The following is an 18,091-nucleotide window of genomic DNA, read 5'->3' on the forward strand; positions in this document are numbered from 1 at the left end:
TATATGTACAATATTAAAATAAAAAATAAATAAAATTATGAGTAAAATAAAATTTAAACATGCAAATATATCATACTGTGAATACTTAAATGCATTATAATTATTTATTATGATGTTGTTATCAATCTTAAATTAGTATTTGATCAATAATATTATCAATATTATGTAATAATGAATGCACGATAAAATTAAAATGTGTATATTATATTAAAATAAAATTTTAATTTATTAGTTAGGTTAATATTTTATTGGTATAAATGACATTAATCCTAATCCTATATATTTTTATTAATTTTTATAAAGAAATAAAAAATTTAAAATAATTTAAAATAATATAATTTATTATAGCAAATCAATTTTTAAAGTGTCATCGTTTATATCTAAATTAACTAAATATATAAAATAAAATTTATTAAACCAATATTTTGCCAAGTAGGCCAATACTCAAATAGTCATAAAAAATTATTATTTTTGGTAATGAAAATTTCTTGACTCTAAACGGCCTTTTCAAATTTTCATCACCAAAACTTAAAAGTAGGGTCACCAAAAACAAGCAAAGAGAGTGTGACAGAGTTTAATGAACTTCAACCTTCAAAGCATGAACCCATCATCATCATTTGTGGCTACCAGAGATCAAGCTCTCTCTGTTTTCAACCACCCTTTCTCACAATCTCACTCTTTCCTTGTTTCTAATTTCAAAAATGGCTCATTTCCATCTCCCATCAATACCCACACAAGAAGGCCAAAGACTCACACTTTGTTTACCACTCCTAAGCGATTCCAACCCATCACTGGTTGTTTAGGTGAGAGGAATACACCTGCAAAGGCACTTAGACAGATTCTGGAATCGCCTGGTGCTCACCAAGGCCCTGCTTGTTTCGATGGTCTCAGTGCTAAGCTTGTTGAAAGAGCTGGCTTTCAGTATTGTTTCACCAGTGGTACCTTCTCTTTCCTTTGCTTTCTTTTCCATTTTTTTTCATCGATTTAGGAATTTCAAGATGTGGGTTTTCTTCAGTTGGACTTGTTGGATCTAAAAGCTTCAATTTTTCTGTTTGTTTGTGATTTGGGTTTCTTCGAATTTTGATGGTCCTTGCAAGTTTTGCTTTGAGTTGATAATCCCAAGACTTGTTCTTTGTATTGAGTTTCTATGGTTGAATGGTTCTTTAAAATTGGATTTTCCCCCTTTTAATCTGTTATTGTTGTTCCATTACAATTTTCTAAAGTGACAAATGCAATCTTCTGTGAATTTGTCAGTAGTTTGTGCTAACTGATCATTTCATTGATGCTGATTGTTTCTTCATCCAAGGCATTTTGTTTTACTTATGAATCCAGATGTTAGTTTCATTGGACTTGGACCATATATGAATTCATAAGGTTTTATACAGTCAAAAGTTTGTGATTACTACAGTTTTGGTCTTTCTATTCTTCCTACATGTTGCCTTTTCATTTTACAACACTATTTCTTATATAAGTTTGATGCATTTCCAATATCAAAATCTGAAATGTATTAGTTTAAACGATTTTTGCTATCCCATTGCTGAACTGTTTTGAGATGGTATGCATAATAACGTCCTTTGCTGTCATCATTAGGATTTTCCATTTCTGCCGCTCGCCTGGGACTACCAGACACTGGATTTATTTCTTATGGAGAAATGGTGGATCAGGGGCAACAAATTACTCAGGCTGTATCAATTCCTGTCATCGGAGATGGTGACAATGGATACGGAAATGCGATGAATGTGAAGAGAACTGTTAAAGGATATATAATAGCCGGCTTTGCCGGGATCATTCTTGAAGATCAGGTTCATGTTCTGAATAAAAAAGTCATTTTTTGAAGTTTTTTTGTTGCTGTATTGACATTACACAAACACTGTACTGCCGTAAACAATGTTATGGTATTCTAAGCAGTTTCTTTTTAGTCTTTGAATTGCTTATTTGGTTTTGTTCATATTTTGAGGCTCGGATTTTTATCAAACTTCACTGTTAGGTGTCCCCAAAAGCTTGTGGACATACACAAGGCCGGAAGGTGGTTTCCAGAGAGGAAGCTGTCATGAGAATTAAAGCAGCAGTTGACGCTCGCAAAGAGAGTGGTTCCGACGTTGTTATTGTGGCACGAACAGATTCTCGTCAAGCACTGTCTTTAGAGGAGTCACTCTGGAGATCAAGAGCTTTTGCTGATGCCGGAGCAGATGTCCTTTTTATTGATGCACTAGCTTCTAAAGAAGAGATGAAAGCTTTCTGTGAAGTTTCTCCATTAGTTCCAAAAATGGTATAGTATAAGCATCATTTGCATTATAGATTTATTGCATGATAAATTGGATGCCGAGGGAACGTAATGCTTATTCAGTGCTATGCCAGTAGCTTTCTCTTGTTGCTTAAATGTTTGAAAATTTAACATCTCTATTGGCTTTTCGATATGAATTTTCTTGGTATTTGTCTGTAGCATGGGACTTCTATATGACAATTGCTTGTATTTAACATGCACTTGAACTACGCTTGTAAGTAGGCTAATATGCTTGAAGGTGGGGGGAAAACACCAATACTAACACCGCTTGAACTTGAAGAAATTGGATATAAACTTGTGGCATATCCGCTTTCCTTGATCGGGGTATCCATCCGAGCAATGCAGGTTATGTATCTTCACTTGATTCATGTCTACGAAGGCTCACTTAATCTTGTGTAATATCCGTAGTCTTACATCTACGATACAAAAGTTCTAATTTCTTGTGATTCCCACGATACGGATATTTAGTCACAATTTAATTGTTAATACAATGTCGCTTCTCAAAGGCCAACTTCTACAAAATTTGCAGGATTCACTGACTGCTCTCAAAGGTGGTCGTATTCCACCTCCAGGAAGCATGCCATCCTTTGAAGAAATCAAGGAAATCTTAGGTTTCAATAGTTACTATGAAGAAGAAAAAAGATATGCTACCAGCAAGTATCAACTATATGCTGACAGAGGTGGGTGGGATTTAGTACTTAAAACCTATATTACCATGACTTAGTGTGAGTGTTCGATAAGGGATGTCTGCCCGACATGGGCATTTTCAATTTTTTTCGATGTTTCTTAAATGTATTTGGATTTTGGAGGGTCTTTGGTCAGTTGTACCCCTAAAACCATGATAGGATGTCAGACCTTTTGTATTTGTCCTACCTTCTTTGTTGGTATGAGTTGTATGGTATCGCCAATTTGGACTCCCAAATTAATGAATATTGTTGCCGTGTCTTCCTAATCCAATAAACATGGTTTATGTTCAGAGGGCAGTAATGCGTACAGTATACAAAGGGTTCGAGATGACTCGGAACAAAGAGGTCAAAGTCCTCAAGATCCAGTTGTTGAGGTGATAACTCCTGATGTATACACTAAATATGGTGCAGATGGTTCAAGGGATCCTTTTTCTGGAATCTGGTCTCGGACATTGAGAATCAAGATTACTGGAAGAGATGGATTTGAGAAACTTGATGTTAGAGTTCCAGTAAGTCTTCTGCTTTGAGCAAAGATGCCTTATTATTTAGTTAGCGTATCCATCTGTTAACTGAAAATGCGCATACTTGTGTTGGATGCATATCAAAGTCCGACCAGAGTTTGAAGAACATAGATATAGTTGATATTCTTTAGTCTCCTTTTTTTTTTCGAAAAATGTCTTTTTATCAAAATGATGAAAGCCTTTTTCTTGTTACCTTTTTCTGTTTTTCCCCAGGCTGGGTTTTTGGAAGGAATCACAAATATCGTTCCAGGTATATTTTTGTTTAACGATGTAAATTCACCATGACAAAGTTTTCTTGAAAAGATTAAGGGTAAGGGCTTGATTTCTTTTCTCGACAGCTTTGGGTGGTGTAAACCTCAAGGCATTGTTGGACGATGCTGCTGAGGAAGTAGGGGGGAAGGTATTGTTGGATTTTAACGACACAATGGGTGATCGAATTCAAGTCTTTCTTGAGTGAAACCCGATTGTGATCAAGCCTTCAGGAGTCCAAACTCGAAGGTACCTTCTAACCTTATTTGCTTTAATGGTTTGTTAGGCCTGAGATAGAGAAGTATTAATTGTTAACCAAACCTTTCAACAATGGATCGCTAGGCCGGAAATCAATAAGTGTTATTTCTTAGTCGGAACTTCGTCTGATCTTTGCTCTGCTGAGGCTGCAGGTGTAGGCTGGGAATGCCAATATAAAATGGTAGAAAAATAATAAAGAAAACTAAACATAAGATGTGAGTGTTTGATTCGAGTACTCATGTTTGATCCGAATCCGAGTAACATAGCTCCAAGCCCAGATAGAGTTATGTTCTCTTTATGCTTAATGTCTCAAAAAGTGAGCCGAATCAACAAGTTTAAGACTCGAATTCAAACTGTTTCCATATTTGCTATTGACACTTCAACTTCTTTCGCAGGTAGTTTTTGGGAGAAATGCGGATGGGATCGCAGAGGTGGCGAGCAGAAAACTAGTAGATTCGCACCATAGTTTAAAGCCTTCCTTAGAATCATCAAGTTTTCGAAAATACTTTAGGAACAAATACAAACTGATCAAACCATAGTTTCTTTATAACATCAAAATAAAAGGCATGCAAGTTATAAGAACATCTTATGGTATCCAATGATGTAAAGTACACTTAAGTTTGATGCAAATTGGTTCTCATTAACGATTCCATTTTTTTATGAGCCCAAAATTTTAATACAATTGGTTTATGCAATTTAGTAGTTTAAAGTTTGAATTTAATCATTTCAACTCCTGTTAAGCTACAATTCAACTTATGAAAATATAAAAATAAAGAAAATCTAATATTTTCCTGGATAATTGGAGCCAATCCAAATCGACCAACAATATTATTTAAAAATAAATAATGAACAAGTCTACTTCATAATTGAAATTATTGAAGAAAAATACATGAATATTTAATCAAATTCAAGCTCTTGGTATCTTTACATGAAGTTTCTTACATACTTTTTATCAGTGCCTCAAGTTTCAACTAATCTACTGTGTATTTAATTAACAATGAGCACGACGGTTTATGAAAACCTTAGTTATTATTTGCAACCACTCAACTAATTTAACATCAAGGACACAAAATTTGAATGAATCAGTGTTTGAAGTTTGAACCCAGGAATGGGAGGAGCAGGATGGGCTGTGCATATGATTTAAATCTTTGAAACCATTTTCGTAGGACAAGAATTAGTCCACAAGCGGGCATCTGTATGTGAAATGAGCAAACCTGGACAAATCCTCAATCCTCAACTAGGAGGAGTGCCTTCTCCTTTGGCTCGATAGATGGCTTCTAAGCACTCTTTAGCCCTATGAACCTTTGACTGAAGGTAGAAGCTCTCGACCTTTGCGTTCTTCTCGAATAAGACATCATATTTCTGCAATAAAGTAACAGGAGAAGTTTTAAAGGTTATTCAAGATGAAAGCAACAGAAGAGGGGAAAGAAAAAATGATACATGAAATACTAACCTTCATTATCTCCTCCCAAGCAGTATCCTCGCTTACACCAAGTATCTGCCTCGCTTCTTGCTCTGTCATGACTTTGCCAGCTCTACGGGCAGCATTTTGTAGTGTCTCATGAGTAACACCGGATTTGGCAGCATCTGCGATGCACTTACTGTTCAGAAGATTGATACATATGAAGCAAACACACACCACTATAAAAATATTACTAATCATCTCATTATTGCTCATGGTTATAGCTAAAGCCTAAGCACATCTTATTACAAAAGAATGCTGTTGTTGGGCATATATTTTTTTTTGATAAGAAAAAGTGGGTATATACACTCATTAGCAAACAACATATGCATGTATGTGTATATATATATCAGTGTATGTCGAAAACGAGAATAAGATTTGATTTAGTTCATTATGAAAATATCCCAATAAGCAGCGTCTGCCACAATGATTATAGCAGACAACTGTACTATTTTTAAGATAATATCTTCGTAACAATCTATAAAAACAAGTCTACTTTTCAAGTAAAGTAGAAACACAATATAACAGTAGTGAAATAATGAACTAACTTGCAAGTGCTTGCCGGTATGCCTGAACAACTGCACGAGCCAAAATACCCGAGCCCATTACGATTAAGTTGGCAAGAATCTTTGCAGCCTACAAAAAAGGATATATGGATAAGAGAAAAAAGAGTGATAATATTAATAAAGCAAAAGAGTATAATGAGAAAATATATATATATAAGAATTTTACAGTCATCCATAGCTACAATCTCTCTGATCTATATCCTTATCAGAAAGAGGACACTATTTCAAATCTGGGAATTCTGGAAATTGGAATCAGAACAAAAAGGCAACGAAGGCAGCTCAACAAAGCTGACTGCAAACAGTTCAATGTTACCTAGAAGTGATTCTATAATTTAAAGTTGCATTTCATGGTTAAATCTAAGGTATTAAAAGAATCACTTTTTACCATCAATCAATATGTTCTATAATTATTAGGGCCAAAGAATTGAAAAGAAAATCACTTAAGACATCCTGGCTTGGAATGCCATGTTACTCAAACGTGAGAGTGAGGTGTCAGATTTGGGCACGTGTCCCACACAAGCATGTTCAATTTTTTCCATGAATTTGGAAAATGCTTGGAGGGCCATACTACCAATTTCCGTGAATAAGTTGGACATGGGTACTTCAAGGAAAAAGAAGAGTAGACGCAACAGAGTTGGAATGAATATCTTGACATTATACTAAAAGGTCCTCATCTTACTCGATGGCTTATAATGTCAAAATTAACATAACTAGGAATGAACTTGTATAGCATGGTCATTGGCCACTTATTTTTAATCTCGGTACAACAATGATATTATCATGGTCATTCTAAAAGTTATGGACTTTAATGCTCAAATTGCTGTTTCGGAAAAACAAGGCACCGCACAAGGCCTAAGTAACTAGACGCATTTAACATCAAAACCTATATGAAGAATAGAATTAAATATGCAAGTTTAGATTAATTTCCTCACATCTATCACAACCAAAAAATTAGCTAAAGAAACATAAAGTTACAATCATTAGCAAGACTCGTTCTAGAATTGATATACAATTTACATTCTTAGGTCTTAACATTAAAATCAATATGAATTTAGGTTCATTTCCCTCCAATCTATCACAACCAAAATATGCTCAAGAAACCAAGATTCGATAAATGAAAAATCTACAATAAACTCTTGTAATAGAAGCAATCAAGCCCTATAATATCAATATTAAGAAAAAAGATTAAGAGATAGAGGTGTTGAACCATGACGCAACTTAAACCAACTTCACCAAAGGATTCAAATTTTAGGTCCACCAAGAATAAGAATCAAAACCTTTTCAAATTACATTAGCTGCTTGCAAAAAAAAAACCAACTTTATATTGATCCTAAAAGATAGTAAAAAGTTGAACCAGATCAAGTTAACCTAAAATTTGAAACATTATGTCTAAAGGTTGTTAAAATATTAACCAATATATGGATGCCGATTACCAAAACCTAAATTACCTAAAAACTTCACAAGCCACCTAAACCATCCATATTAGCATTTAGAAAGTTTTTTTTTTATTACTTTTTCATTTAATTACTATCCCCCAGCTTATTCTAATTTAATTTAAAACTAATCGTAATAAATAAAAAATTCATGCAATTGAATTGAGAAACAAAACTAGAGAAGGTTAAACAGAAAACGTACCATGGCGGATCAAAATTCGATTCGATTAATGATTACGATGACAGAACACGTTTCTTGCTAACCCAAAAGATAAAATTAAAAATTTGATTGAAACAATTTCTAAAATGAATACAGAGGTGAGAGAGTTCGAGAAAATGAAGGAAAATGAGAAATATTGTTTTTGAGCAGCGTTATATATATATTGATTGGAGAAGAAGCAAAATTATGAGACTTCAAAAATTTAAGATCTCCAATGACAATAGGAAATTTCCAATTTTCTTTAAAGAAAAAGTCCAAAATACTTTTGGGCTATCTTGTACTCATAGTTAGGAAATAAACCCAAAAAATATTTGAGCTTAAAGGCAATTTAGGAAAAAAAGGAATCCAATAATGACATTCCGGCCCAATAAAGCCCAAAATTATAGATACAAAAGAATGCAAAAGGTCAAATTTTGCTATTAGTCCTAATACTATATGTATGTTGCATGTTTAGTCCCTATACTCCAATCGGTCAACTTTAGTCTACGACATTTTGAATTATAAAATTTCAGTCTTGATTCAAACAGTAGTAGTTAAATCCATTAGGTCAAATTATATATTTAGTCCCATGATATGTGCATATGTAAATCAAGGCATACTTTTTCAAATGTTGTTTTGTGCACTAAACTGGTCATGAGTTATTTCCTTAAAGCAACAACCAAATAAATTGATTTAGTTCCCCAGCGGAGCCATTCGACTTACCATAACGATTTTATGCTTGATCATTTGTTGGGTTGTGGTTTTGCTCGAGGTTGATAACTAAGCTTTTTGCTATGTCGATAATAATTGTTTTCAGCGAGTCTACGAAAAAGATTCTTTGCATCGAGGTGACTACTCACTTTAATGGTTTGTCTTATATCGGTGATCAATGATGGAGGTCTGATTCAAGTGTTGGCTCAAAACCCCGAAGTTCAGTTACCTCTTAAAACTAAAAAGGAAAAAGAAGTCGTAACCAGTGACGTGTTTGACGTTTTGCCGCAGAGAGATTCTCACAAATTTCTTTACGACCTACAAGTAGCTACAGCTGTAGCTAGCTATTTCTTTTTGCCATTTGGCTATTTCATGCATGAATGCACAATCATAATCCATCTTAATGTAATTGGATCTTTCAAATAAAAATACAAGTGACAAAAGAGTATTGATCTTTTCTTTGACCATGTTTTTTTCATCCTGGTCCTCATCAATTATGTGAGCCGCGCGCCTGTGAATTAATAGTGCAAAAGGAAAAAAATAGAAAAATTCAAGGATTGAATTGTTAATTATATTAAAAATTATAAGTGTATATAAAATCATTTTAGTATAAGTGGGGTAAGGTATAAATTACTGGCTAAAAGCATAATTAAGGCATATGAAATAGCTTCAAGTTTGCCATATGTGCAATAGACTTGCTTTCTCATTTCACTTTCATATGATATTTTATTCTTCTTTTTTTCCCTTTTTCATAACTTTTTTTCCCTTTTTCATAACTTTAAGTGTTGAAAAAAGTCAAAAAAAAGTTGAAAATATATGTTATTTTATTAGGAGTTTGATAAGAGACATTTAAATTTTCAATATGAGAAATGCAAATTATTTGTCATTAAATAATTAAAAATTATTTTATTGAAGTTTAAATTACGACGGATAATACTGAAAAAATGAAATATACAATATTAATTTCATCGTACCATTAATATTTAAATTTAAGATTTATTCTATATATTTTATGAAAAAATTCTTTTATTAGCTAACAATTCGGGTGCAAATAGTACAAGAAAGTCTCACAAAATCACAAATGCATGCCCACAATAAATAGAAACGCTTACACAGAAAGTGCACAATTAAATTAGGTGAAAACCAATATAATTATAGATGTTATTGAACGATAATTAAACAGCCACTAGGAAAGTTTCCAATCAAGCTTTCTTCCCCAGCCACTTGAACAAATTAAGAGAATGTGTAAGATGGCCACCAAAGAATTGGAAGCAATATGGCTTGGACTATCGAAATCGTAGCTCCCAAATGCAATGTCCAAACTCTTATTCAATGGACTTGAAAATCTTTCATGACCAAATTTTCTCTCCTTGGTGCCTTTTTTTATTCTTTTTGAGAAACTAGAACCTGAAATTTTAATTTAAACAAAAAATTTAGAATATTAAATTAATTGTTAGATGATCACTAGTTAACTATAGGTTGGACTAAAATTTTACTTACATGAACCTTGCGATTTTGTGGTTGATATTTCTAGACTCAATAGTGAGTTGGCGGTGGAGGAGAAGCGTAAAAATAGGCTGGAGGTGGAGGTGATTTCACTGGTGGGGGAGGTGAGTGATAGTAGTATGGGGGAGGGGGTGAAGGGGATGGAGGAGGTGGGGACTTGTAATAGTAGGGTGGTGGTGGAGAGTGGACTGGTGGTGGTGGAGAAGGTGATGGGGGAGGTGGAGATTTGTAGTAGTATGGTGGTGGTGGTGATGGAGATGGAGGTGGTGGAGATTTGTAGTAGTAGGGAGGAGGAGGAGATGGTGATGGGGGAGGAGGAGATTTGTAGTAGTATGGTGGTGGTGGCGATGGACTTGGAGGAGGTGGGGATTTGTAGTAGTATGGTGGCGGTGGTGATGGTGATGGTGGAGGAGGGGAGTTGTAGTGGTAAGCTGGTGCTGGAACCTTCACTGGAGGTGGTGGTGATTTGTAATAGTATGATGGTGGAGGGGAATAGACTGGTGGTGGTGGGGACTTGTAATAGTATGGTGGTGGAGGAGATGGAGAAGGAGGAGGTGGTGATTTGTAGTAGTATGGTGGTGGAGGAGAATGAATTGGTGGTGGTGGAGATTTGTAATAGTATGGTGGTGGTGGAGAGTGGACTGGTGGTGGTGGAGATTTGTAGTAGTATGGTGGTGGTGGAGAGTGGACTGGTGGTGGTGGGGACTTGTAGTAGTAAGGTGGAGGTGGAGATGGCGACGGTGGAGGAGGGGATTTGTAATAGTATGGAGGTGGTGGTGATGGAGATGGAGATGGAGATGGAGGTGGTGGGGATTTGTAGTAGTAAGGAGGAGGAGGAGATGATGATGGTGGAGGAGGGGAGTTGTAATGGTAGGTTGGTGCAGGGGCCTTCACTGGAGGTGGTGGTGATTTGTAGTAGTATGGCGGTGGAGGAGATGGTGAAGGAGGTGGAGGTGATTTGTAGTAGTATGGTGGAGGTGGTGAAGGAGAAGGTGGTGGTGGAGACTTGTAATAATATGGTGGAGGTGGTGAAGGAGAAGGTAGTGGTGGAGACTTGTAATAATATGGTGGGGGTGGAGAGTGGACTGGTGGAGGTGGAGATTTGTAGTAGTATGGTGGAGGTGGTGGTGACTTGTAAACATAGGTAGGGCTTGGTGGTGGTGGTGACTTATAAACATAAGTGGGGCTTGGTGGTGGCGGGGACTTATAATAGCATGGTGGAGGAGGTGGTGACTTGTAAACATAAGTAGGCGATGGTGGTGGTGGAGAGGTATAATAGTAAGGAGCTGGAGTAGGCTTTGGCTTTGGCTTCTCACACTCCTTGGGGGTCCTTGGAGCATAGGCAAATGGCTTAGCCTTGAGCACAAACTCATACCTGTCCTTGGACTTCACCGTGAGCATGGCACCCTTGTTGCCCCCATGAAGACTGGTAGCAATGTTGCAAGATGAACCCTTGGGTGGGGCATGGAGCTTGGCCTTGCATGCCTCAGCTCCATATTTGGCATAGTTAAATCCTTCAACTGTGATGCTAAATTTTCCATTGATTTTGGTTTTTCCGTAAGCTGTGATCTCCTTTTCTCCAACCTTGCAAGTCACTTCCACAACAGCATCTGCTCCATGTGAAATAATCAAAGTCAATCACCATATTTAGCATCAATTTGTTGCGAAATGTCAACCAAATTCTGTACCATGTATATACTATATTTTTCTTATGTACCGAAAAAGCAAGCATATTTAGCTTTTCATGTGTCTATATCCTGCCAAATGGGATGACAGAAACGGTAAATCAACCAAGTTTTATTATTTTAATAGGAAAATTATGATCTGATTATAAGATTTCCATTCAAAATTCTTCACTTAATTATTTAATCTAACAGGCAGGCTTGTCATTGCTTAATTAAATACAATTACAAAAGAAATAAATAGACAAGGACTTTGTTTTCTTGCTTAACCTTAGTTTTTTTTCTTTTAATTTAATTTATTTCGGTAAATATATATACATATTGATTCCTTAAAATTATTACAATATTTACATGGTTTAAATTAAAATATTAAATATATAAAATTTTAACTTCTAGAGCACATGATATATGACAGGGTTTCGCGAAAATCTACAAGTAAATTTAAAAGAAAAAAAAAAGAAAGCTAATTTACATGCAAATGTAAAATAATATATATATTAACAGATGAATCAAAGTTGGACATTTAAAAATTGGAAATGTATGAGAAAATTGTACCTTTGAGATGTTTCTTGTTGTGCGATTTTACTGGATAGCTCCAGTCATAGCACCTGTAGCAGTAAACTTTACCAACGACCTTGACTATGAGTGGGTGGGGGTGAGGGGCGGGATGATATGGAGTTGGAGGAGGTGGAGATTTGTAGTAGTATGGTGGAGAGACATAATGTGGAGGAGGTGGCGGAGATTTATAGTAGTAAGGTGGTGGAGGAGATGGTGAAGGTGGTGGTGGAGACTTGTAGTAGTAAGGAGGTGGTGGAGATGGTGATGGTGGTGGGGGAGACTTGTAATAGTATGGTGGTGGGGGAGACTTCACTGGAGGTGGTGGCGACTTGTAGTAGTAAGGTGGTGGTGGAGATGGTGAGGGTGGTGGTGGAGATTTGTAGTAGTAAGTAGGTGGTGGAGATGGTGATGGTGGTGGTGGAGACTTATAATAGTAAGGTGGGGGTGGTGAAGGAGAAGGTGGAGGGGGAGACTTATAGTAGTATGGTGGTGGGGGAGACTTCACTGGAGGTGGTGGGGACTTGTAGTAGTAAGGTGGTGGTGGGGAAGGAGATGGAGGTGGCGGGGATTTGTAGTAGTAAGGAGGAGATGGTGATGGGGACGGTTGTGGTGGAGACTTGTAGTAATATGGAGGAAGTGGAGATGGAGATGGAGGAGGTGGGGACTTGTAGTAGTATGGAGGAGGTGGGGAAGGAGATGGAGGTGGTGGGGATTTGTAGTAATAAGGAGGAGGTGGTGACAGGGACGGAGGTGGTGGAGACTTATAGTAATATGGAGGAGGTGGGGATGGGGACGGAGGTGGTGGAGACTTGTAGTAGTACGGGGGAGGTGGTGATGGGGATGGTGGTGGTGGAGACTTGTAGTAGTATAGAGGAGGTGGTGACGGGGATGGTGGTGGAGGAGACTTATAATAGTATGGAGGAGGAGGTGATGGAGACGGTGGTGGTGGAGATTTATAGTGGTATGGAGGGTTCAGTACTTCATGTTTCGGTGGAGGTGGTGGTGACTTATACACATAAGGTGGTGGTGGAGAAGGCGAAGGAGGTGGTGGAGATTTATACACGTATGGTGGTGGGGGAGATGGAGAAGGTGGTGGAGGTGACTTATACTCATAAGGTGGTGGAGGAGGTGAAGAGTATACATAACTATCAGCCGACGCGGCACCTACATTACTCGCAACAGCAACGACAACAACAGCCAAAGCCACCAACATTTGGGACCAAAACCGACCCCTGGCGGGGTCGCCCCAAGAAGCAGTCATTAATGGTCACTCAAAAACACCACCCTCGGTGGCCAATGTGGTGTAGATTACTAGACTACTTCTCCCTGTTTGTAAGGGAAGGAAAAGGAAGGGAAAGGGAAAGAGAGAAAGATTTGGTTAAAGCCAGCATGAAATGAAAACTGTATATATAGTTGAAAATAGTTGTTGATAAAGAGCTGTCACTAATAGACTAATTCAATGGATTTTATTTTATTTTATTTTCATAAGCTGACTTCTTAAAAAAATAAAATTTAGATCTTCATGATTTTAGGATTCCTACTATGAGCAGTCCACATATTATTTCCAACTACTCATTTAGTCTAAGATGTTATTATCTTTAATATCTTTCAAATCAATATCTTTTTTATATTTACTACACTATTATTAAAAAAATTATTAAAATCAAATTTATAAGGGTAAATTAATTTTTTTAAATATAATAAATATTTTATTATATTTTTATAACGCACTCATCCAACCTCTCTGAAAACTACATTAATAAAATAACAAATGACTTCTCTCAATATAATATTTATATAATCTTTTATTACTTCACATTATGGAAAAATTCAACACTCCTTTTAAGAAGAAAGAAAACAAAAGAGAGGCTGCCGCTTTGCTGGAAAAGTATTTAAATCTCTTCTAAAGTTTATTTATTAAATAAATTTTAAATTAAAAAGACACATAATTATTATTTAATATTTTGTTTTTGTTATATTTAGCACTTTTTATTCAATAACTTTCGATTAAAGTAATAAAAATCTAATAATTATTAAATTATTAAACTGTGTTATATTTTAATATAAGCATATATTAAATATAATGTAATTTTCCCTTAATATATAAGTTTATTTCTAAAAAACTATCATAAAATAAAATTACATTTTTATTTTGTCTTCTCTTTTGCTCTTTATTTTTTTAGTATTTTTTTATTAGTATATTTTAAACTTATTTAATTCAATTGGGGATAAATCTTAAAATTGTACATAAAACTTGATGCAATATGCAATTTAATACATGATTTTTGATTTGTTGCAATTAGACACGAGAAACTTTATTGCGGTTCAAACATATATATGAAATTTTGATTGTGATTTAACTATACACATTTAAAGAAATAAATTCATCACTTTCTTTTCATATTAGATAAATATAATTATTTGTGTGTGCAATATATAGACGTAAAATGGTGCCATATTGATAATTATTTTAGTGATTTGTAAAAGTCGAAACAAATCAAAATTTCATGTAGAACATTGTACATTTAACTAGAATTCATATATAATTTTGAAATGTATCCCCTTTGATTATATATATTAACTTTGAGATTAATTCATTTTCTCATTATTTATGTGTTTCGTGTTTTAATAAATTTATTTTTCCATTAAATCATTCTAAATAATGGTAATATATTAATTTTAAATAAAATTTTAATAAATTCATCTCAATGTTAATATATAAATGATTTAAGGGTTAGTGTTTGGGTACACAAGTAGTCTTAAAAAATTATCATGCATCTTTTTTTAAATATTTACTATATCTCAATAGGACAGTTGTCAACCCCCTAATCTTATTTATGGAGTCTAAAAACTATACATGAATCAAGCCAAAGCCTAAAATTAACTTGCCTCGGCTCGATTTGACAACCCATTTACTATTCATCTATTATAAATATTAAAAAATTGTATTATTATTTATAATTTTTATATTTAAATTTAAATTATTTAATTTAAATTGGGGTTGCAGTTGCTTGAGGTGTAATTTTTTTTATTTAAGTGAAGTTCGAAACGAATTGGGTTTATCAAATCAAGCAAGCCACCTAGACCATGACATATTTACTTGTAGTTAAATATATATATATTTGAAAACCCAATTCAATTGTTAAAATTTCTAAGTTGATATAATACTTAAAACTACTCATAATTTATCTCAACCCTTAAATAAGATGATAAACGTACTTCAATACGCTCGAACCCATATCCTCTTACATTAAAATAATAATAGTAAAAAAAATAAATGAAATAAAAAACAATGATAAAATTATATTTTTATTTAAAGGGGGGTTATGTGATTTTCTTCAAAGGGTAAATGAGTATTTTTCAAATTATATGGATAGATGTATTCTACATCAAATCCAAAAGGTAAGTGTCTTATATTTATTATTATTATTTATGGAGAATCACAGCCCTTCGATCATGGTTTAATCAGTCTTATAACTTCCATTTAATTTTATAATCAAAGTGATCAAATTTCGGCCAAATGCTCTACAGACCATTCACACATAGCTTTTTAATTTGACCAATTAAAGCAAAGCTAATTATTAAGGAAGTAAATTCCAGAAACAGATATATAATTTACCCACAAGTTATTTTTTTATTATTAATGTTTTTATTATTATTATATTTACATTTTTAAAATTCTTCAAAGATTGGACGTTTATAGCATACTCAAATGAATGCACGTCTATAGGCACCTTCCTTTCACCATTTGCAATACTTTACTTATTTAAAAAATAATTTACTATTTGTCCACATATTCCATTCCCAAATCGTTCCCTCAATTATATGGCAATGGCATGTGAAATTCAGTCAAGTCGTCTTATAGTAATTCACCGGATCGGGATAGGTTGGTCTTATAGGAATCCCAATAGACATTGGCTGTTTGGGTATGGTTGACATAGTGGGAGTTGGTTCGATGTTGGACGCTGAACTTCATACTATTATAGATGATCTTCGATTGACATGAGAAAAAGTGATACATTAACTAGTTATTGAGAGTGATAATAAAACGGCGATAAATTTAATTCTAAAAAATAAAAGAGGGGATAACACTTGGATGGAGTTAGAAATATGTAATTAACTAACGAAGAATTAATATGTTAAAATTTAATTTGTGGCAAAAATAGTAAATATGAAAACTGATAATATAGCGAAAGAAGTTAGAGAACATACAATGAAATTAATTGTTTTTGCTCAATTGCCTCTGACGATACATAATGCAATTTTACATGATAAAGTACTAAGTAAATTAATTTTTAGCTTCTGTTGAATACTACTATTCAACTTCCTTTGTACCAAAAAAGACATTTTTTATATTTTAATAACAATATATTTTCATAATTAATTTTTATGAAAATATGTTTTATTATTTAAAAACAATATAAATTACGTTACACCGATTCAAACGTAAATTAGAGATCCATGAATATATCTATTTGTATTATTTTAACAAATTTGTTCTAAAATCGTGGCGTGTAAGAAATCAAAATTCAAATCCTTAGCTCCCACTGACCAAAATTACTTCAATGCCATAAATTATATTTTGGAGTTGTCTGGTTTGGTTTCATTATTTAAAAATATAAAATATTATTTTTATAATATTTTTATTAAGTAATAGTTCGAGCTTTTTAAATTTAAAAATATATTTTTGAGGAAAATCCCAAATTAAATATGTAATATATAAATGGAAGTCAACTTCTTATAAGCTAGCTTTATTTGTTACATAAATTAGCTGTCACATTGTTGAATATGATGATAAGTAAATTGCACAATTAATATTCTGTCAGAATAATTAAAATTTCTATTTATTTTTTTTAAGCGATGTGGTTAATGCACACAAATCTAGATGAAATCAGTCATTTACCTTCATCAATTAAATCCCAAGTGTAAACTACAAAAACAAAAAATAAACCATTTTCTCTCTAATAATGTCAATGCCTTCTTAAAAATAATTAGTAATTTTCATATATTTTAAACTATTAAAATAGTTAATTTTATTTGTATTAGATTACATTTTAGTTATTTATGTAATTTTATTGTAATATTTTAGTCACTAAGCTGTTAATTGTTATTAACACTGTAACAGTAAGCTGATGTAGCATGTTAAACTATAATTTTAAATGAAATTTAGGTTAAATTATACAGTTAGTCCTTATATTTTTTTCATTTTAAGCAATTTAATTTTTTTCTATGTTTTTAAACTTTTTTCCATCCTCTTCTGCTTCTCTCTCTATTTTCTTCTCTTCTCGATCCATTTCTTTGAACATAGTTTTTCTATGTTTTCCATTTATTAGAGCTAGTCCCTATTCTTTTATTCTGGTATTGAGTTTTTCTTTTATATTCTATTTAATGTTCCTTTTGATTAGTTTTTAATATGATTTCGGGTTAGGGTAACAATTTTGTATTGATCTTCAATGAAAAATCAAAATAAAGATTTTTTTAATCTTTTTTTTTTACTTATTATAGACAATTGTGAATTAGAGTTTCTAATATTTTACAGTTATTGTTGAAGCCATACAAAGGATCCAAAAATGGATTATTGTGGTGATTTTATAGAATTGCTTAAACCTAATATTTCAATAAGGGTTCTCATAAATCTGGCTAACCCTTCTAATCTCATTAGGGTTAGCTTGGTTTCTAGTTGTTGGCATCAAATGGGTAACCAAATCAATGTCTTTGATAGAATTTAGCTTGGTGTCCTATTATATATCAAAGAAGAATTAGCATTGATTAATTCAATAGGATTGATTTTATTCATCTTGCAATGACCGAAAACGGTCTACTGGTTTACGCACAAAGTATGTAATCAAATATATTTGGATTTAACAAATAAAGAAATAAAAAAATAAATTGTTCAAAAAAAATAAAAGTACATGGACTAGTGTTAATAAATGGAAAATATAGAAAAACTAAATTAAAAGAAATAGAAGATGGAAA

General features: G+C 33.6%; 3 protein-coding genes across 4 annotated transcripts; 1 reads left to right on the forward strand and 2 right to left on the reverse strand.

Annotated features, from left to right (window-relative positions):
- Nucleotides 1-481: 481 nt before the first annotated feature.
- On the forward strand, nucleotides 482-4,693 carry LOC121206296 (2,3-dimethylmalate lyase). 2 transcript variants are annotated; one of them, XM_041077169.1, is made up of 9 exons: nucleotides 482-938; nucleotides 1,591-1,802; nucleotides 1,988-2,269; nucleotides 2,507-2,629; nucleotides 2,814-2,964; nucleotides 3,262-3,479; nucleotides 3,705-3,741; nucleotides 3,830-3,989; nucleotides 4,394-4,693. In XM_041077169.1, the coding sequence occupies exons 1-8, from the start codon at nucleotides 578-580 to the stop codon at nucleotides 3,946-3,948; spliced, it is 1,503 nt and encodes a 500-aa protein (XP_040933103.1). In that variant the 5' UTR covers nucleotides 482-577; the 3' UTR covers nucleotides 3,949-3,989; nucleotides 4,394-4,693. The 2 variants fall into 2 exon arrangements, with proteins under 2 accessions (XP_040933103.1, XP_040933104.1); XM_041077170.1 differs by having other exon boundaries at nucleotides 3,382-3,479.
- A 148-nt stretch (nucleotides 4,694-4,841) lies between these two features.
- LOC121206297 (mitochondrial import inner membrane translocase subunit PAM16 like 2) lies at nucleotides 4,842-7,898 on the reverse strand. Its single transcript, XM_041077171.1, has 4 exons — nucleotides 7,662-7,898; nucleotides 6,009-6,096; nucleotides 5,452-5,585; nucleotides 4,842-5,360 (listed from the first exon to the last, which is right to left on the reverse strand). Exons 1-4 carry the CDS (start codon nucleotides 7,662-7,664, stop codon nucleotides 5,232-5,234), a joined length of 354 nt encoding a protein of 117 aa, XP_040933105.1. The 5' UTR covers nucleotides 7,665-7,898; the 3' UTR covers nucleotides 4,842-5,231.
- Nucleotides 7,899-9,377: 1,479 nt separating this feature from the next.
- LOC121206298 (extensin-2) lies at nucleotides 9,378-13,489 on the reverse strand. Its single transcript, XM_041077172.1, has 3 exons — nucleotides 12,113-13,489; nucleotides 9,870-11,485; nucleotides 9,378-9,776 (listed from the first exon to the last, which is right to left on the reverse strand). The coding sequence occupies exons 1-2, from the start codon at nucleotides 13,374-13,376 to the stop codon at nucleotides 9,906-9,908; spliced, it is 2,844 nt and encodes a 947-aa protein (XP_040933106.1). The 5' UTR covers nucleotides 13,377-13,489; the 3' UTR covers nucleotides 9,378-9,776; nucleotides 9,870-9,905.
- Between the last annotated feature and the right edge of the window lie 4,602 nt (nucleotides 13,490-18,091).

Source organism: Gossypium hirsutum, chromosome A09 (genome assembly GCF_007990345.1).
Source record: "Gossypium hirsutum isolate 1008001.06 chromosome A09, Gossypium_hirsutum_v2.1, whole genome shotgun sequence".
Classification (NCBI taxonomy): domain Eukaryota; kingdom Viridiplantae; phylum Streptophyta; class Magnoliopsida; order Malvales; family Malvaceae; genus Gossypium; species Gossypium hirsutum.

Coding starts and splice junctions, on each gene's coding strand:
- LOC121206296 (XM_041077169.1), top strand. CDS start 578: ATGAACTTCAACCTTCAAAGCATGAACCCATCATCATCATTTGTGGCT. Junction 939..1,590: donor TCAGTATTGTTTCACCAGTG/GTACCTTCTCTT, acceptor TGTCATCATTAG/GATTTTCCATTTCTGCCGCT. Junction 3,480..3,704: donor AACTTGATGTTAGAGTTCCA/GTAAGTCTTCTG, acceptor GTTTTTCCCCAG/GCTGGGTTTTTGGAAGGAAT.
- LOC121206297 (XM_041077171.1), bottom strand. Junction 5,586..6,008: donor ATACCGGCAAGCACTTGCAA/GTTAGTTCATTA, acceptor AGTGCATCGCAG/ATGCTGCCAAATCCGGTGTT. Junction 5,361..5,451: donor CTTGGGAGGAGATAATGAAG/GTTAGTATTTCA, acceptor ACTTTATTGCAG/AAATATGATGTCTTATTCGA.
- LOC121206298 (XM_041077172.1), bottom strand. CDS start 13,376: ATGACTGCTTCTTGGGGCGACCCCGCCAGGGGTCGGTTTTGGTCCCAA. Junction 11,486..12,112: donor CAACAAGAAACATCTCAAAG/GTACAATTTTCT, acceptor CACATGGAGCAG/ATGCTGTTGTGGAAGTGACT.